Raw genomic sequence first — 20,500 nt, 5'->3', positions numbered from 1 at the left:
AGCTAAAATCCAAACAGCAAGGGGAGGAGAGGTACAATGTGGTCAGGACACAGGTTCTCCCTTTTAGCTTCAATCATTAAGTATCAGAGGGTAGTCGGGGAGACATCGTCTTCCAGAGAAATGGGCCACAGTTGTTTCTTATTTTGCCCAAATAACCTAATAAGAAATTAAATCGTTTACCCTTTAGTCACAACTTACGCTTTTATTCATCTTAAAAGGAGGTTTCTGAGGAACCTCCTGGTTCCCGTTACTATTGACAAGAGTTTGCCAACTTGTCAGTGAAAAACCACCATCCCTCATATACACCAGTCCTTCAATAGTCATGGATGTAAGGGCTCAGAGATGAGATGGCTGTAAGGGATGTGGGCTCAGAGACAAGATGCATGGCTTCTGCTTGAAACTAGAAAAATCATACAGCAGCAGGACACAGAGCTAATGATGAGTGTTAGAACCCCAGAGGTCTGAGAATCACACTGTAGCTATTGTTAGTAGCACAACTTTGCAACTCCAGCTTGTCAAGCTGAGGCAGGAGGACTGCAAGTTCCAGGCCTGCTTGGGCAATGTAGAGAGACCATGCCTCAAAAATGAACAGCGGAAAGCAGGACTAGAGATGTAGCTCAGTGGCATATAGCTTGCCTAGCATGCATGAGGCCCTCAGTTCAGTACCCAGCACCAGGAAACAAATAAAACAAGAAAGGAGGAAGGAGGAAGAGAACCACAAGTGGAATCGTTGTCATGGAGAAGGCATGAGAAGACTCCCGGTCAAGGAAGACAGAATGCTATTTCTTAACCCTAATATGCCTAGATTTTCTTCTGTGTGGAGAAAAGGGATGGGTATGAGTTCCAGTTCTCCAAGACTCTTGTGACAAATGCCTGTACATTGCTCTTGGGGATAATGCTTTTTCGTCCTCTGTGAGGTGGCTGTACTGTAGAGACGCTTACGTCCTCTCCTTATTCTTGTCACTTGGTATGAAGCTGTCCCAGCAAAATTTCCAACAATGAAGACGTGAGATTGGCCATTGGAACTGACAGGTTCAATGAGGCAGGAGCAGAGGGAGCCTGGAGGCCAGCCCTGGGAGGTGAGGCAGAGTACTCCAGCCTGTCCCTTACCAGTCCCCGAATTCACTATCTGGTGACAGGAAGCCTAGTTGGGATGCTGTTTTGGCAACAGAAAATCACTGTTCTTCTCACCTGCCCTCTTCAGCTACAGCCTGGTTCTTCCCAGGAATTCGTGTGGCAGGCACTTCTAAAGGACTGGCAGCCAGGAGTCACAGAATGGCAGAGGCTAAAGGTTACCACGGGATACTCTGATACAATCTTTACCCCTTGCCTGACTGAGAAAAATGAGCCCCAGAGAGGTTGGCTGCTCTGTTCAAGAGCACACAGCTGGCTCACTGGCTGAGACCTGAATCCAGGTTGCCCCTGGCTTTTACCCCAAGGGTCTTCCCACTGTGATATGCTCTAACCCCAGCCCTACAACAAGACCCCCATCACCTCTTGCAGAATTTAGCACCCATGTTTAAAAAAAAAAAACCTTAGAACTAAAACTGTGACTAATTAGAACCAAGTGTTTCCTCACCTTGAAGTTACCAGCTAAAATCCACCGCTCCATGTCCCAGCGCGCCCGAGGCCTTCTGGGTGACAAGCTCAAAGGAGGATTATTGTCTCAACTCAGTCCTCTGTGTCTAGGTCCCCACAAAATGGAAATGGCTTTACTTGGGGAAGAACAAGAGGACAAGATGAGATAAAAAGGAGGCACGTTTAAAATGGATGAAAGGGAACCGGCTTCCCCCCACTGCACACAATTGACCTGGGGAACCCCACTGCAGCAGGATATTAAGATCAATGGCGAAGATTTGTGTTTTAAAAGATTAGACATTTCACATGCATATCATCAACAGGGATATTCAACAGGATGAAAGTGTGAGGGATAAAAGTTCTGGAGCTTCAGTGCCTCAGTTGATCACCAACTGGGCCAGGTAAAAAGAAAAAAAGGTCTCTGGACCATCTAAGACTTCACAGGGAGGCAGATTTGGGGTATTCCAATTACCACCACTGTGTGACAAAGCACTCCAGGCCAGTATCATAAAACAACATGCATTTAATTACGCCCCAGACACAGCGGCTAGGGGATTTGAAGAGGATGTAGCAATGACTCTCATCTCTGCTCAACGATATCTGAAGCCTCTACTGGGAAGACTTACCTGGCTGGGGTGATTTGAAATGGGCACTGGAATCTCCCGGGAGCTCCTTTACCATGTTACCAGAACGCCTGGCTGTGACGGCCAGAGGTTTACACTCACCTAGAATGGTCAATTGCAGCACCTACAGAGGCTTCCTTGAGGGAGCCGAAGGAACAAACCTAGCAGGAGCATTTGCTCTCATCCCTTCCCTGTCTTCATCATTTCTTGAAAACTGTACTACGAGATCTGGGTAGATACCACATAGTCATAAATTGTCTGTGGAAGTTCTACTCCATCACTTCTGAAACATTCTAGAGGCAGAAACCATCAAGCACGCGCGTGTGTGCGTGCAACACCCCTCCACACACACACGAAGTTCATGGCAGAAGGGACCTGGGCCTCCCTCCTTCCTCCCTGTGGAATGACAATATGACATTGCAGAGGCACAAAAATCCAATGTGGGACAGTGGATTTTTTTACACTGTCTTTGGAAAATATAATCTACTGGGGATGTGAGATCCCAAAGAACACACACACTGAAAGATAAACTAGTAATCTCTCTCATGTGAAATAAATCCCAGGCTGCCTGTGGGGACAATGCCCTCTGCATAATTGTCAGAACTCAGGAGTCAGGGTGTTTTCTGCTGCTAAGACAAATATCTGGACAAAGAGTTTAAGAGAAGAAAGGTATATTTGCCATAGTTTCAGAGACTGCAGCCCATGGTCAGTTGGCTGAGCTGTTTCTGAGGTGTGGGAGGAGAGCCGTTCAGCTCAGACAAGCTAGAAAACAGAGGGCGAGGCACAGAGACAACCGGAGGGAGGGACAGAAGCAAGAGAAGGGATGGGAGAGAATGCTCCTGCTAGCAGGTTTGCTCCTTCTGCATTATTCCTTCTGGACTCGCAGACTATGTCCCGATGCCAGCCACACTCGATGTGGGAACTCCCCTTCAGCTAATCCTGTCTGGAGATGCTCTCACAGGAAGGGGAGGCCTATGCCTTACTTATCCTGGGTGTGTCTCCATCCAATCAAGAGTAACCGTTATATACAGGATCCACCCCCCTCCTTATAAAGAAGTAATTACATTCATTCATCTCTTGTTTTCCAACTGGTCTGGAATCGGCATTCACTTGTCTAGGTCCTGTGCCTGACTAGTACCAAGGCTATAAACAGGTGCTCAGCAAACGGTTGGCAGATTCGAGGAGTAAGATGCTCTATACAGAGCAGTAGTAGAAGGACTGTGGCTCTGTGGGCAGCAACCACTCAGCCTCGCAGAAGTGACGTTTGAGTAAGTGGAAACTTTGGAAAGGTGAATGACTGTTTTTCTTTTCAGAGTTAAAAAAGAGAAAGAATAAACTCCTATTGTAAGTCTCCTCCAAAGACTCCCATTAGGCGAGGGTAAGTGGGTACAGGCTATGTGGAGCAGCTACTGTGGTCCTGGTTGCCAGTGGCTGAAAATATGGCTCTGCAGGGTTACAAATGAAGTAATGGGTTATCACATCTAACAAGAGGTCCTGATCAGTCAGCTTCAGGTCACCCTTCCTCAGTGAGTCAGCTTAGCACTCTGCGTGCAGGTGTGTGTGGAGACCAGTGGTTCATACTGGATGTCCTCTATTGATTTCCACTTGAGCTGTCATTATCTTATTAACTGAGATGGGATCTCTCTTTGAATGGGAGCTCACCCAGCTGGCTAGCAAGCCGCTGAAGCTGCCTGTCTCCACCTCCCAGTCATGGACTACAGGTTTTCTATGTGTGTTCTGGGGATCTGAACTCAGGTCCTCACGCTTGTGCAGCAAATGCCTTCCCACTAAGCTACCTTTCCATCAGCTTAGATCTTACGTGGTTTTAGGATAGACCCATAGGATGCACACACCTGTATCACAAGTGTCTCGTGTAGTCAAATCACTGTCCACAGGAGGATCAAGTATTTGTTTTTCTGAGTAAAACCTTTGCCACCAGCCCCTTCCCATTAGTCCTCTCCCTTCTTGGCCAAGAGTGAGCCTCTTGTGCACGAGTAATTCTAATCCTCCTGAGCAGGAAAGCAATGTGGTCGGGTGGACCAATTTCGTGTTATAATCTATGGCTTGGATTGGATCTCCTGCCTTCTCTGAAGTGCATAGTCTGAAGGGCCAGGGAGGGTTATAAAAATGTACAAAGCAACCGGAGTTCTATCAGGAAGGAGAAAGGAGAGATGAGTTGCAATAGTGTTTTTGACACTAAGCCTGGGAAAATGTAAGATTCTGCTTCCATTTGGTGCTTGTCTCCTCCCAAGTTCATGTGGAGCTTACTCTGTACCAAGAAGTGGGATTTTTAAGACGCAATGGTCAACAATGTGGGTTTGTTGTAAAGATCTCTCCCTCTCCCTCTCCCTCCCTCTCTCTCTCTCTCTCTCTCCCTCTCTCTCTCTCCCTCTCTCTCTCTCTCTCTCCCTCTCCCTCCCTCTCTCTCTCTCTCTCCCTCCCTCTCTCTCTCTCTCTCTCCCTCTCTCTCTCTCTCTCTCTCCCTCTCTCTCTCTCTCTCCCTCTCCCTCCCTCTCTCTCTCCCTCTCTCTCTCTCTCTCTCTCCCTCTCTCTCTCTCTCTCTCCCTCTCCCTCTCCCTCCCTCTCTCTCTCTCTCTCTCTCTCTCCCTCTCTCTCTCCCTCTCCCTCTCCCTCTCTCTCTCTCTCTCTCTCTCTCTCTCTCTCTCTCTGTGTGTGTGTGTGTGTGTCCACCTGTCTGTCTTTGTCTCTATGTCTCTCTCTGGATGTGTCTCTCTCTGTCTCTTTCTGTGTCTCTGTCGTCTTCTTCATCATGATATGAAACAGCAAGAAATTCCTTACCAGATGTGCCCTTTTCTTGATCTTTGCAGTCTTCACAATGGTAACAAATTCTCTTCATTATGAATTAGCCAGTATTCCGTTTGGGATATAACTCAGTAGTAAAGCATTTGCCTAATGTGCATGAGGCCCTGGATTCCATCCCCAGGAGGAGAGAAAAAAGCTACCCAGTCTCAGATATGGCTTCAAGGCAACGTAAATTGAAGATAGGCCCCAGTTGTTTTGTGGATAAAATAGTGTCTAATGCTTTTACTTCTTTTTTTGTACATTCTGTTCTCTTCTTCGTTCTTCTACATTCCTAGTCAATAAAACAAGCACAGTGCTAGTGAAGAAGTGTTATGTACAGGGTATGCATATGGACATAGTTTATGAAAAAAGCCTTTTGATTAGACCTAAGGGCACCTCAGGTAAACAGGTGCTCCATGATGACCTAGTAATCTCCAGTAGCTCGTCACGGGCTCTTTCTGCTTCCATGTCCTTTGCTGCCTCCTATTTCTAGAAAAGAGACCCCGTCCTATCCTGGTAATCCAGCTGAGGGGACAACAACAACAGCAACAACAGATACTCCCAGACTCACTTGCATCTAGGGTGTGGGTCTGACATAGTTATCCAATGAGAGTTGACAGGTGAATGCAAAGTGCAGCCTTCTCCTGCCATAGCAGGCAACTGGTGTTTGGGAGTCACAACAGAAAGCAGCGAGCTCGTGGTGCTGGACTCGGCATCCCCTTCTGATGGCTAGCCATCAGTTCTGAGGGCGTGGGAGGCGACTGCAGAAGCACCAGGCTGGTTTCTGGACCATGGCTACTGTGATTAGCCCCTGAACTCAATACACCAGCAGCATTGACTTCTAGCTCTTCAGTCCTTCCTTCCCACAGTTGCACACACCCCTGCTTGAGCCTTAGTACTAAATCTTTCTCTGCTTGAAGTACTCAAGAGGGTTTTCTGTTCCCCAGTACTAAACCCTGATGAGTTATACCAACTCATATCCAGCCTTTCAGTCAAGTCTAGGCCTTTCCTTGGCTAACTGCCCCCTCTAAAATCCCATGATGCCCTGCTTTGCCAGACCACAACTTTCTCCATGTTCTTGGCAACAAGTGCTGGGTTCACAGTAGGTGGAAGAAGTCATTGCTCATGGTTTTTTTGTTTTGTTTTGTTTTGTTTTTTGGTTTTTGGTTTTTTTTGTTTTTGTTTTTGTTTTTGTTTTTTTGGGGGGGTTGTTGTTGTTGTTTTTTTTTTTTCATTTTGGGGTGCTAGGTTAGGATTCCAGAGCCTCGTGTCAGAATCAGATTTAATGTCAAGACTTAGGTTCTGATCACCGGTGAGTGGATGGAAAGTATGTATAAGCCAGAGGATGGAGAAATATGTAGGGGAAAGATGTCTTCTGATCACTCGTGCACGTGAACAACTGCATCTGTGGTTATCTACACAAGCCCTGTACAGGATTAGGCCCGTCAGCATCTCATCATGGAAGGGAGGCGGCTGTAAGAGAAGAAATGAGGGGTGAACCATCTATGTTTATAAATGTATCAAACTGTCAATTAAAAAAAAATTAAAGTTCTGACATCTAGTATAAGGAACTCTACTCGTGCCTAGTCTGCTAACCCAAGCAGTAAGCGGCATCTAGATTTAAACTGGGTTCTAGATGAGTCTAGAGTCCTCAGCTCTCCTTCTCTTTCTTACCTCCAAGCAGAAGAAACCACAGGAGAACAGAAGGGACTCCGCAGAACAAAGGAAATCAATAATTGTGGCCCAGCTGGTTTTTTTTTTTTTTTTTTTTTTTTGGTTCTTTTTTTCGGAGCTGGGGACCGAACCCAGCGCCTTGCGCTTCCTAGGTAAGCGCTCTACCACTGAGCTAAATCCCCAGCCCCTTTTTTTTTTTTTGGTTCTTTTTTTTTTGGAGCTGGGGACCGAACCCAGGGCCTTGCGCTTCCTAGGCAAGCGCTCTACCACTGAGCTAAATCCCCAACCCCAAAGTAGTTCTTTTTTTTTTTTTTTTTTCCTTTTTTTTCCGGAGCTGGGGACCGAACCCAGGGCCTTGCGCTCGCTCGGCAAGCGCTCTACCGCTGAGCTAAATCCCTAACCCCAAGCCCAGCTGGTTTTGACCAGCCATGGCTAGGCCCACAGCCAGGCTTGCAATCAATGGGCACATAACCTCTGGGGTCGGGAAAATCTAAATCGAAGATATGCAGCCACTCTGCCAGTTACATAGCTCATCTGAACTGCAATTTCTTCATCAACAAAATGGGATAATAATATCCAGTTTTCCGGGATTCTTTGAGGAGAAGAAATTACATATGTCCAATGTTAACATGACAAGCACGGAGAGCAGTCGATTCTCACCATTGCTGTCCCTGCAGTTGTTACCGGTCCTGAATTTGACCACAGCTCCATTGAGTTATGTGTTCCCCTTAACTTATGTAGATTCTCATACAAATAGCCTAGAAGCATGTATTCTTTGCTTTGACACGTCCATGCATACAGAGATGTGTATAAAAGAGTCTTGCAGAAGGCCCGTGGGGTTTACATTGGTAGCTTCACTGAGACGGAAGCAAAGCTAATTTTGTCAGTGGTTCTTAGCCCTAGATAAAAAAGAGAGTCGCCTGGAGAATTAAAAAGCAACAATCAACAAAAACAAGCAAACAAAGTAACCCTGAAAACAGTACCCAAGGCCCTCAATCAGAAATCCCGTTCTACCAGGCCCAAGGTTGAGGGGGTTCTTAAAGGTCCCTGGGTGATTGTAACATGCAGCTTCGAGCTGTCGATCAATGTGAGAAAGATTAGTACTCCCCAACCTTGGGGAGAGGGGGTGAAGAGAGCTTTTACCTTTTTATAACCTTCACTGTGGTATGGGAGGGGAGAGGATGGAGAGGTAGAGTTTGATTGTGTGTGCGTGTGCGTGTGTGTGTGTGTGCATGTAAGCAGCTGATATGGCAGAGACAGGCCCGGACAGAGATGCTGTGGACAGGTGAGGAGCTTGTCTGGAAAAACCTGTGAGAGTCAGGCTGGCTGTGTGTGGCTGGCTCGCTGGTGCCAGCACCTGTGTGCACAGGTGATTGAGGTTGCCAGCTGTATGCCCTTTGGTCAGGACAAGTGACGAGCCCTGCTTTGGCATTCGATTTAGTTCTAAGTGCCAAAGATAACTGGTGACAGTTGGATTGTGTTCCAGGAATAGAGTACAAACACCTCCAGAAAACTGGGGAAACAGGCGGTGGAATGAATCTTAGAAAAAGCTAGGAGCAGTCACCAAAGTCTGTGTAGATTCTTCAGGTAGTAAACATAGTTCCCATCCCCTTTCCCTACAGATTCAATGCACTTCTGATGCCAACTCTGTTAGACAAGTATTTCAAACTCTCTCCTGCAGGCATAAGGAAGGGCCTGGAGTTGACAATGAGTCGCCGGAGTCCACGCGGTAAGGGCAAAGCCAACATTTGGACTCATACTGTATTGACAAAGTGGGGTCAAGCTCACGTGGTAAGTTCACCTCACCTGGCATTCATTCATTTAGTCTGCCAGGCTGTGGAACAGACTATTCAAAGTGTGTGTATTTGACATACCATTCCCACCCTAGTTAGCAATATTTTAAATAGTATACAGAGAACCTGGCATGGTAACATGGGTTTGCAACCTCTGCAGTCAAGAGATGGAGACAGGAAGTTTCCCCAGTGTTCAAGGTTAGATTTCATAGTAAACCCTGCTTTCAGAAATAAATAAATAAATACATAAGTAAATAAATAGCCTAAAAAATAAATAAAACGTATACAAAGGCTACTTATTCACCCATTCCTATAGTGTTGGGAATAATGCATTGTAAAAAACAAACAAACAAACAAACAAAATACTATGATTTCAGATTCATAAGTACTTCCCCATGATAAAATATAAAATAATACTTTTTGAAAATGCATAGAATGCCAGACATTTAAAAAATGAGATAAATATCATTACCCTCCAAATTTTCAATAGTGAATAAAGATTTCTTGAACAGTAGTCTAAGTTGAATTTTATGAATTTGACTGCAGAACTATTTTTAATATAGCAGTTATCAGAAGTGTGATATTTATTTAAGTGGCTTTATAGAGGAACATATGAACAAATAAATAGATGACAGTTGGTAGAGTTCCAAGTGCTTAAAAATGTCTTTGGAGCTGAGCGTGGTGGTACATGCTGTTAATTCCAGCACTACAAGAGTCAGGTGGATCTCTGATTTTTTTTTTCTTTTTTTTTTTTTTTTCCGGAGCTGGGGACCGAACCCAGGGCCTTGCGCTTCCTAGGTAAGCGCTCTACCACTGAGCTAAATCCCCAGCCCCAGATCTCTGATTTTGAAGCTAGCCTGGTCTACAAAGCAAAGTTCCAGGCTAGCCAGAGCTAAACAGTGAAACTCTGTCTCAAAAACAAAACAAAACAATAAAAACAAAATTAAAAAAAATTATCTTCGGACTGATAAGATGGGTCTTGCCGTGCAAACCCACTAACCTGAGTTTAATCCTGGGAACCTGGGTGGAAAGAGAGCTCTGACTGGCACACATTACCATGGTATACTTACATCAGGACACACACCTGCAGTACTAATAACAAATAAAATTAAATTATTTGTCTGGGCTGGTCGAGCATCTATCTCAGAGACCGAGAATATGCCTAGGATATACAAGACCCCAGTGCATATACACAATTGGATCTTTTAAAAAGAGATGTTCTAATCCTTTGTAGAATAAATTGAAACTCAGAAGAAAAAACTGCATTTTAGAAGCAATTTTAACAATTAAGTTTAAATTAAACTATGCATTTACTGTGTGTAGCGGTTCGAGTGTGTGGGTTTAGACTCAGGTGTGCATGCACATTTGGAGGCCAGAAGCTTTGAGGCAGCGTCTCTTACTGAAACTGAAGCTCACTGCTACCACTAGACTAGCAGGCCAACAAGCCTAAAGAGTTGTCAGCTCTGGGATTATTGGCTTCACCACTTGCAGCTTTTGGTGGGTGTTGGAGTTCTAAACTCTGGCCCTTATGCTTGAGGGTAGGGACTTTGTGATCGAGCCATCTCTCTAGGTCCAAAAGAACTCTTTAAATTAAGTACAAATTGTATATGTTTATGACTGTAACATGGTGCCTAGATATAGCTATATCTCCTGGGATAGTTAGTTCAAATAATTTTAACATATATAACATGTTTTTCCTTTTCCTTTAAAAAAAAAAATCAACAAAGTTTCATCTAGCCCAGGTTGGCCTCCAACTTGATAGCAGGCAAGGATGGATAACTGAACTTCTGGTCTTCCGGACTCCACCTCTTGAATACTGGGATTATAAGCATGAGGACCATGCCGAGTTTTAGGTGGTATTTCGGATTGAACCTGGGTCTTTGTGTTTGATAGGTAGCTAAATTTCTAGCCCACATACTTATCTTTGTGTGTGTTTGTGCTAAGAACGCTTAAAACCTATTCTTAGCAACTTATAATTATATCATATTGTTACTAACTGTACTAACCATTAAGTATAAAAATATTGGTTGCTACCCTTTTGGTGGACTAGCTACCTCCAATAAATCCAATGAGTTGTTTTGGTGACAGTTTCTGTATCTGAGTATCCCAAGCATTAAATGAGGTAAAATATATTATTTAGCAACCTGCCTGAGATATGTTAAATATCAGCGTACTTAAACTATTCTGGTTTTAGATTTATTTATCTTTATGTGTATGAGTACTCTGCCTGCATGTATGTATGTGCACCTCATACATGCATGGTGCCCAAGGAGGTGGGAAGAGAGCACCAGCCCTCCTGGAACTGTAGTTCCAAATGGTTGTGAGCCACAGTGTGGGTGCTGGGAACTAAACCCAGGTCCTCTGCAAGAGCACACAATGCTCTTAACTGCTGAACCCCAGCCCCAGTCAGCATATCTTAAAATAATCCTTAAAGTAATATATGTGGGAAAAGAAAAACTAAAGTAATACAAAAAAACTATACACGTTTATCTTGTCACTTTTTTTGTTTTTGTTTTGAGACATGTAGCCCAGGTTGTCCTCAGACTCAGCATCCCCCTACAGAATGTTGGACTTAGAGGTATGAGCCACCACACCCAGCCAATGTTTGTTTCCATTACTACTGTCATTACTTGGGATCTCCAAGCAAAAGTCAGATTTTTGTTGTTTAGAAGGTTGACAGAGCAGTAGACAGTAACGTCCTAGGCAGAACCAAGTGAAACAACCCAAGTATTCTGGCTGAATTCCAGTGCAAGTGGTTTACATTCTCCAACCTCCAAATAATTTTTATTATTAGCCAACACTTGTCTATCGCAGCAACATACAAGTAAAGGGTAGTAGGCCTCCCCTGGCATGTTGGCAGGCTGGACAAACTTTCCATTGCGGGTTCCTTCCTTATCTGACTGGTATGCTCTAGTCTATTCTCCTTCCACTAATTCTTAGCCCGGGCTGTTTCTAGACCCTGAGGGCCAAGCGGTTACTAAGAACAAAAGAGATTAAATATGAACACCTTATAGAATTCTAGGGAATGAAGCAATGTATGTTTTAAACATTTATTAATAGCTGTGATGTCTGAGATTAAATACAGAATTTCATTAGCTCCCACAAAACCTTGTTGATACACTGAAAATGGCTTTTCAGCCTGTACAACCGGCACAGAAGACAATAACACCCAACAGATCTCAGCCAGTGAGGGCAGTTCAGAGTCCTTCAAGTACCCCTTAGGCTCTCCCCTACTTCGAATCCCTCCCACTCCCCTCCCCCAGCAGAGGGAGTGAAGGAGCAGTATACAATTTAAAGCCTCTTCATAAGCGTGTGAATGAATTTCAAGCATGCTAAACACCTCAGTCTCCCAACCTAATTAGTACTCACAGAAGAGAGGCATTTGTGAGACATTTAAAACTTGGAGTATACTAACCTATCAGGAGAGCGCCACTGTGTGTCCCTCCGTTGACAGCGGGTAGCAGGTCTTTCCACGGTTCCTACTGCCCCAGTGCGACCCCCTTACCGGGTCCCAGCCTCGCCAAAGTGCACAGCAGCCAACCCTGGGGAACCCAGCACCGTGAGCTGTACACTGTCCCAGTCCAAGAGTTTTTCTCTGTGGGTGTCTTCAGATCTGCCAGGGATTATAAATTGCTACTGCTAAGGACTACCGTCTCTAGAGTCATCCAAAACTGGAAAGAAATTCATCCTCTAGTTACAACGGCAAGATTTTGTTGTATATACGAAAGGCAAAGCCTGGGAAATATCGATATTTCCTAGGGAGGGTAAAGATTGTGAATTCTGCTGCCCAACTTCTGGTTTCGGATTCTAGGTTTGTCATCAGAGAGCCTACTGTGTGCTAGGAGCTCCCACAGGGAAGGGCACAAGTTTGTCAACGTTTCTGCTGTCTTGTTAGCTCAACTGTTTAGGTCAAGTTCTGAGGCGTTCTGGCCTCAGAATTCTAGGGTATCCAGATTGCCTATCAAGGTGTAAACGATTAACTAACACGAGGTTGCTCATTAAGTACTAGCGCGTCTGTCACCTAGCACAAGGCAGCTCAGAAGGGGGAGGACAGGTGGCACAACTGAATTGACCTCTCATCCCTTTAAACAAGCACCGGACCTCGATAAGGACACTTAACTGGAGAGAGATGGCCTAGTGGAGGCCCTGGAAGCAGGCGTTCAGAGAGCAGAACCTTCAGGAAAGTGAGTACCATTCTGGTGAACCACCACAGAGAACTCCAGGACTTGGGGCCAGGTTTCCCGCCCGGGTTCTCTGGGAGGCCTGATTAGCATTGACCCCGCCCTCGTAACTTGCCGGTCCACTATTGGCGGACGCTCTTCCGCTGCCCGCTCCGGGAGGGGCCGCGGGGCGCTCGCAGAGAGGCCAGGACAGCAGGGCGGTGGGCGGGGACCCGGAGAGGGAGCCGTGGGACGGCCCAGCTCCGGGCAGGGCGGGAGGGGGCGGGCCCGGGGCGGGGCCTCCCGGCGGGCATTAGAGGCAGGTGACCCGGGCGGGGCGGGAGAGGGCAGGCAGCCTGTAGCCGAGACTCGTCCGCTGCCGTCGCGCACCGTACGGAGCTCCCTGGAGGTGGGCGAAAGAGTGCGAGAGCGCGGGGGAGGAGCCGAGTGGGGCGCGTCCCGAGAGCGCCGCCACCGCCCCCCGGAGTCTGCTGGAGCGCGGAGCCCCCTGCAGGGGAGGCGGCGAGCGGCTGGCGGGACGCGGCGGCGGGCGCGGACCATGCAGTCCCCGCCCGGCCAGCGCTGGCTGCTCGCTGTGCTGTGAGGTGGCGGGGTCCCCTCCGGCTGCCGCATCCCTCCGCCTTCCAGTTCAAGTGCTGCCCGGCGCCCTTGCCCTTCGTCCCGGCCCCGGGACGCCGGTGGAAGGCACGGCCTGCCCCTGCCTTGCTCTGCCCGAATCATGCAGGGGGCCCCGAAGGAAGAGAAGCCGACTGACCGGCCCGCGCCGCCCGTGGTCGAGGGGCGCCCGGCTCTCTGAAAGGTCCTCCACCTGCTGCCATGTGTCGCCGCCACAGGTACCTAGCTTGTCCTTAAACTTTCCCAGCTCTGGGCCGATTCGGAGTCGCGGGACGGAGGAGCCCGGCTGGCTGCAGACATCTGCCGCCTAGCAGGATCCTCAGAGGTAAGAGCCCGCGTCTTCCCTGTTCACCCGGTTCCTCTGCCCCTTTCTCCGGGACTGAGCTCTCTGGCCCCAGGCATAGCCTGCAGGGCCGGGCCAGAAAAGAGAGGCGGGTGCGGGCAGTGGGGTGGAGGGGGTGGGGGCGTCTGAAGTTTGGCTGCAGGAGGAGGGGAGGAAAGGAGTTAATCTAGAGATTGGAGCCGGTTTACTGAGACCAAGCGGTTGGCTCTCCTCTGAGAGGAGTGGTTGCGATTTTTCTTCTCCCCTACCTTCTCTTTTAAGAGTTCTGTCCTTGGAGTCGGAGCCCTAATAGTCCCTCCAGCTCTATCTGGCGTGGAGCTGAGCGCTGCCGGCGGAGGCAGCGCCTTCCAGAAACAGTTGATCTTTGGACGGATTTCTTTAAGGAAAAGAAACCAACAGGTTGCCAGCCCGGGCGTCACAGTCAAGACTCCAGAGAGGGAAGCCCCGGCCGCAGATTCGTCGGTCAACGCAGACCCTCTCGGGCAGCGGGTGGCAAAGGGAAGAAGGGGGCGATGGCTAGACCCGACCCGTCCGCGCCGCCCTCTCTTCTGCTGCTGTTGCTGGCACAGCTGGTGGGCCGGGCAGCGGCCGCCTCCAAGGCCCCAGTGTGCCAGGAAATCACGGTGCCCATGTGCCGCGGCATCGGCTACAACCTGACGCACATGCCCAACCAGTTCAACCATGACACTCAGGACGAAGCAGGCCTGGAGGTGCACCAATTCTGGCCGCTGGTGGAGATCCACTGTTCCCCGGACCTGCGCTTCTTCCTGTGCTCCATGTACACGCCCATCTGCTTGCCTGACTACCACAAGCCGCTACCACCGTGCCGCTCCGTGTGCGAGCGCGCCAAGGCCGGCTGCTCGCCACTCATGCGCCAGTACGGCTTCGCCTGGCCCGAGCGCATGAGTTGCGACCGCCTCCCAGTGCTGGGCGGCGACGCTGAGGTTCTGTGCATGGATTATAACCGAAGTGAAGCCACCACCGCGTCCCCTAAGTCCTTCCCGGCCAAACCCACACTCCCAGGACCACCAGGGGCGCCATCTTCCGGGGGCGAATGTCCCTCGGGAGGCCCGTCTGTGTGCACGTGCCGCGAGCCCTTCGTGCCCATCCTGAAGGAGTCACACCCACTCTACAACAAGGTGCGCACCGGCCAAGTGCCCAACTGCGCAGTGCCCTGCTACCAGCCGTCCTTCAGCCCGGATGAGCGCACGTTCGCCACCTTCTGGATTGGCCTGTGGTCTGTGCTGTGCTTCATCTCCACGTCCACCACTGTAGCGACCTTCCTCATTGACATGGAACGATTCCGCTACCCTGAGCGCCCCATCATCTTCCTGTCTGCGTGCTACCTGTGTGTGTCACTGGGATTCTTGGTGCGCCTGGTTGTAGGCCATGCCAGCGTCGCCTGCAGCCGAGAGCACAGCCACATTCACTATGAGACTACCGGCCCTGCGCTGTGCACAGTCGTCTTCCTCTTAGTCTACTTCTTTGGCATGGCCAGCTCCATCTGGTGGGTCATCCTGTCGCTCACCTGGTTCTTGGCGGCTGGCATGAAGTGGGGCAATGAAGCCATCGCAGGCTATGCACAGTACTTCCACCTTGCTGCCTGGCTCATCCCCAGCGTCAAGTCCATTACGGCGCTGGCACTGAGCTCCGTGGACGGAGACCCAGTGGCTGGCATCTGTTATGTGGGCAACCAAAACCTGAACTCGCTACGAGGCTTTGTCTTGGGCCCACTGGTGCTGTACCTGTTGGTGGGCACGCTCTTCCTTCTGGCAGGCTTCGTGTCACTCTTCCGCATCCGGAGCGTCATCAAGCAGGGTGGCACTAAGACGGACAAGCTAGAGAAGCTCATGATCCGCATTGGCATCTTCACTCTGCTCTACACGGTGCCAGCCAGCATCGTGGTGGCCTGCTACCTGTATGAACAGCACTATCGGGAGAGCTGGGAGGCAGCCCTCACCTGCGCGTGTCCGGGGTCGGACGCTGGCCAGCCACGCGCCAAACCCGAGTACTGGGTGCTCATGCTCAAGTACTTCATGTGCCTGGTGGTGGGCATCACGTCGGGAGTCTGGATCTGGTCCGGAAAGACCCTGGAGTCTTGGCGGCGCTTCACCAGCCGCTGCTGCTGCAGCTCTCGACGGGGCCATAAAAGCGGTGGCGCTATGGTCGCAGGAGACTATGCGGAGGCCAGCGCCGCACTCACTGGCAGGACCGGGCCGCCGGGCCCCGCGGCCGCATACCACAAGCAAGTGTCCCTGTCGCACGTATAGGAAGGCCTGGAGGCCGAGGCCCAGGGACAGTGCTGGACGTTGAAGGGGGCGGTTGTGTAGCTTGGTAGCTTTGTGAAGGTCACTTCCGTTTACCTTCTTGGTGCTGATGCCCCCTCCCTGAGCGGCTTGGAGAGGAAAAGGGGGCGGTTTCAAAAGATTACCTGTCCCCAGTATTCTACCAGGGGGCGTGGCTTGCAGTGCTGTGGGGTTAAGTGTATTCTAGTTTGCATTTCTTACTGCTTTCTTTAGAAGTACCTTGTTTTTAATTTATATGTATATTTTAAGTTTTAAATTTGTTGCATTTTGGCAACAAAATTTACCTTTGCTTTGGGGGCTTCATAATCCTCAAACTGGCGTTGTAATGAGGTTACTGTTGGTTCAGGTTTTTTTGGACTGTGTGGTCTAAACTAGGAAAATATATTTCCTACACGTCTCTTTTTTGTTTTTGTTTTTTTGCTTTTGTTTTATTAATGTGAACAGTGAAGGGCTGCTGTGACTGGGAAGGTGTAGGGAGAGCCTTCTTTTTTAGGTGGTTTCTTCTTAGAGTGCTTAAAATGTCCAGGACACTCAGAGGCCAGAGGCCATCTGCTCCTTCTGTGTCTAGCCTCCTCAAGTCCTCTCCGGGAGTAGAATATGATGTGGTTAGGACCATCCCCCAGATGACACGGTTAGGGAGCCAGGAATTTCGTGTGCCTCCTTACCCTTGCTCAGCAAGCCGTGGGCAGCTCGCTGCGGTCATTCTCATCCCTCTTAGAGCCAGCTGGCCCGCTTGTCTTGAATAAGTTAGAGGTGGCCTTATAGACCGGACATAAACATTTGCCATAGAGCCCAAGGGCTGGGATTGGTTGACTGAACTGGTGGGAAGGTAAGCTTTCTGACAGAAGGAGGGGGTGGTTCTTAATAAGCAGTGCCCCCCCACCCCCAGAATTAAAAAAACGTGTGCTACAAATTTCAGTAAATGTAGACCCACTCCCTTTTTCTGGAAGTAGTTTGGAATCCCTGCTAAAGGGGGGCTCTCTTTTAGATTAAAGGACAAAAAACGGATATGCTTCCAGTAATTAAAGTAAATTCCCATTGCCTTGTATCTGCTGCTCTCAGCCCACCTCCTTTATCATGTTAAACAGTCTTTCTTGCTTTTCTTATTCCTCCTGGTGGAGAGCAGCGATTAGAAACCACACCCACCCACCAATGAAGAGACTGGGGGAGGGAGGCTAGTTACCTGGGAACAAACATTGGCTCCGGGAAAACCGGTCTCCCTGAACTCGAAAGTTTAAAGCCAGATATTCCCCCAAGCAGCTACCAATCCTTAGTAGTCTGAAAACAAACAAGACCCCAAACTTAAGCTTTGTAGGGCAGTGTAAAGCTGCGGGAGGAGAGACGATTTCTCCTCCTCCTTTTGACAGAGCCTGTGTAGTGATGGACAGCCCCCTCACACAGTTTCTGTGCCATTAGAAGAGTCTGTTTGCTTTCCTAATCTGTTTAACTATTCATTCACTAAGAGCGTGGGGCCATTACTGGGAAAGAAATGGCAGGGCGTCAGCCAGCAAGTACCAAGGCAGAGTGGGGACTGAATTTAAGGAACTAAAATGGCCAAACAACTGAAACTTCCCAAAGCTTCCCTAGAAAAACAGCTGGAGTCTAGGCATCCCGATTTTCATTTGCAGCGGTTGGGGGGGGGGGGTAGGGAGAGTTAAGGCCAAGCCAGCTCTGCGTTCCTTGTACTGAGTGGAGAAAAGAGTTCCCATTGGGAATTTAAGCACCCAGGGTATGTAAAATACCCTGCCCTTGCTCACTTGAGTCAGAATTAAAATTTCAGTGGCTTCCAAAAGACCTTCTCCACCTAGGTGCAGAACTCTGAGGGTCTTTTTCTACTTATTCTGAAGCCCCTTCCGGGAAGCTCAACACACTCCCTGCTCAGCACCACTTCTGTTTTCCAAATGAGGTCCTTTTCTTATCACCTTGACCTCTTGCCTTGTTTAGCACAGTCTTCCCAGAATCTGCTGCACCCCGCACCCCCACCCCACCCCAGTCAGCTGTGCACAGTTTGGGTTGTTCCCTCCTCACAAAGAAAATTGAGTTGTTGAATTGTGGCAAAATCAAGAAAAGACGTAGAGAGTAAAAGTTGTGGGGTGAAGTGGATGAAAGCGATTTCATTCATTTTTTAGAATGGTTATTTTTTTTCCCCCACCTAAGCAATGTGCCAGAGCTCTAAAAAAAAAAAAAATGAGCTAATCAGTTAATTCCCTTTGGAAATACAGCAGTTGAAATGGCTATGACGCCAGAGTAGGGACTGTGTGGGGACTGCCTTTGGAAGGAGCGTCAGAAGCCTCTTGTTTTCTGTTCTCTGTGCCCCCCTTTCCTCTCCCATGCCCTTAGAGAGACAAAGCACACCTGCTTCCTCGAGGCCAACTGGAGTTTCTGGCCAGCCCTAGGGGAGGGAAGAGGGAAGCAGCCTTCAGATGGCTACCCCACCACACGTTTCCTCCACTTTGCATGTCTGTACCGATAACAAGACGGTGAAATGGGAAGCTGTGGAGTAGCCCGGCAACCTCTGTACTGCCAACTTTGTGAGAGGACAGGGGATGGGGGGGTGGAGGGGGAGGGTGGGTTTGGGCCCAGCCCATGTGCCTTTGGCCGACCCACTCACCTCTTTAAGCGTTGGGATGGATGCCTCCCAGATTAGAGGGTGAGGGTTTAGATAATCTAAAGAAACAAGACCTCAATGACTCCAATGGCCAGATATTAGGAAGGTTTGATTATATTTTGTTTTTTAATTTAACTTTATATTATTTCCCTCACATTTTGAAGTTGTCTAAGTTGGATGAAAAATCATTTTTCTTGGTGCCTTATTGGTTTATTCTCGAAATCCCTTTGTCGTAGTTTCCTGTGATCATTGCCAGTGACCAGGGCCTGTGTGTGTGTGTGTGTGTGTGTGTGCGCGCGCGCGCGTGTGCGCGCGCACTTGTGCGCATGTACAAGCTTAAATAATGTGCCGATGGCACTGGTTCTAAGTTGGTATTCATTAGGCTGTTCCCTCCTGGGCCAGGGCAGCACTAATCTTGACACCGGCTGCCCGGAGAAAACATCATGGATCATACACTGAACCTTAATAACAGCACCCGTGACCTGCACCGGCGCGTGCAGAACGGGAACCCCAGAGCTAGGAAGCACAGTTGTATATTTTAATGAACTGCTACCCCTGCTAAGGAAGCTGCTTTCACTTTTGTGCTCCACAGAAAGACCGAGGGGGGTAGGAGGGACAAAGCTTTGAATAAGTGCTTTCTAACACTGGCAAACAGGACCGAGCACATCACAAATCAAGGCAGGTGTGAGGTATAGCGGCTAAGAATTGCCTGCTGCCTCTCTGTGTCCTTTCTTGTCTCCAAAGTCCAATCAAGGGATCCTGGGAAAGAAGCAGCCTGGCTTGGGGAGGAAGGCTCAAAGAGAAAACCTAAAGAGACTTTAAAGAAGGGCGAAGGGCAGGGAGGGTGTGGGCAGGGAGGGTGCAACTAACCTGTTTCAGACTCTCAGAGCCGTCTGGAAGCCTGGTGACAATTGCAGCATTTATTTCATCCAGGATCTTGTCTGTCTGTGGTATATCATTTTTTAAAGAGAATATTAATTCATGTTGTTACAAACTATGTATAGTGTGTATGTTTTGTGGGTGTGTATATACTAATATATATAATATATATATGAAAGAGAGATTTAGTGACTTTTGATACGGGTTGGTGCAGGTGAATTTATTACTGAGCCACTTGAGGCACATATCGAGTCTGTAGTGGAGTCCAGGGCAGTCATGGTTTGCATTCTTCTGTAGTGCCCGTCCTATGCAGTAAGGATCATCACTGGCGTGCCACATCCAGCACTCACAACTCAGAACCAGCAATATTTTACTTGTAGACAATCAGCTTGAATCTATAGATCATGCCTGGCCAATGATTATAACTCTGAATCCATAACACTCGCAAAAGGAAACCCAGAGCATCTTGAAGAGATGATTGGTTTCGTTTGGTTTTGTGCCTGGCAGTCAGTACAACAGCAATCGTACATGGTTATGTTTAGTCTAAGATCCTTAACTTGTTGACATTATTATTATTTTGGAAATTTTTTGTATTATATTTGTGGGAAGGTAAAATAATGGTTTAAGATTTTTATCAAATATGGAGATTAGTTATTTATGAAAAACAAAGAAATGTCTATTTTTGTTTCTTTGTTCAGAATTAATGTAGATAACTTTTTTAAATGGCATTAAAGCAATGGTGAAGAAAATACGATGATGGCGTCGAGTCTTTCTCTCCTGTTTATGGAGACATGCATTGGTTTCCAAGGCTAACAGCGATGTCGACTCCAGCATGATCACCACATGTCTCAGATGTGCTTACAGTATCAGCCACTGAATTTTCATCAGTAAACTCTAATTGCAAGAAGAACTACATACAACACAGTTTCCTCTTCTGTGCCTCCTGGGTTTCTCCTGCACAGAAGACCAAGGTTGTGTCCCAGTTACGTTTTATTTGATGGCTATGTGCACGGTTCCAAATCTAGTTGAGGGACAGCAGCTCTCAGCACAGCTTATCCTTCAGATTCTGAGGTCTGACTGAAAGTCCAAATAGGTGTT

The 20,500-nt window shown here is 48.2% G+C and overlaps 2 protein-coding genes across 2 annotated transcripts; one reads left to right on the top strand and one right to left on the bottom strand.

The window, feature by feature from the left end:
* Nucleotides 1-4,868: 4,868 nt before the first annotated feature.
* On the bottom strand, nucleotides 4,869-13,371 carry LOC134480379 (basic proline-rich protein-like). Its single transcript, XM_063267899.1, has 2 exons — nucleotides 11,886-13,371; nucleotides 4,869-6,476 (listed from the first exon to the last, which is right to left on the bottom strand). The coding sequence occupies exon 1, from the start codon at nucleotides 13,369-13,371 to the stop codon at nucleotides 12,631-12,633; it is 741 nt and encodes a 246-aa protein (XP_063123969.1). The 3' UTR covers nucleotides 4,869-6,476; nucleotides 11,886-12,630.
* On the top strand, nucleotides 12,973-20,152 carry Fzd5 (frizzled class receptor 5). The gene is given in 2 exon segments (NM_173838.2): nucleotides 12,973-13,591; nucleotides 13,871-20,152. A coding segment is annotated over 1 exon segment (1,758 nt). The 5' UTR covers nucleotides 12,973-13,591; nucleotides 13,871-14,121; the 3' UTR covers nucleotides 15,880-20,152.
* Nucleotides 20,153-20,500: the final 348 nt, after the last annotated feature.

Source organism: Rattus norvegicus, chromosome 9 (assembly GCF_036323735.1).
Source record: "Rattus norvegicus strain BN/NHsdMcwi chromosome 9, GRCr8, whole genome shotgun sequence".
Taxonomy (NCBI): Eukaryota; Metazoa; Chordata; class Mammalia; order Rodentia; family Muridae; genus Rattus; species Rattus norvegicus.
Note: the sequence above shows the minus strand (reverse complement) of the source record. Positions and strands in the feature narration are given on the sequence as shown.

Excerpts from the sequence above, each read along its gene's own strand:
- LOC134480379 (XM_063267899.1), bottom strand. The coding sequence starts at position 13,371 with ATGATTCGGGCAGAGCAAGGCAGGGGCAGGCCGTGCCTTCCACCGGCG.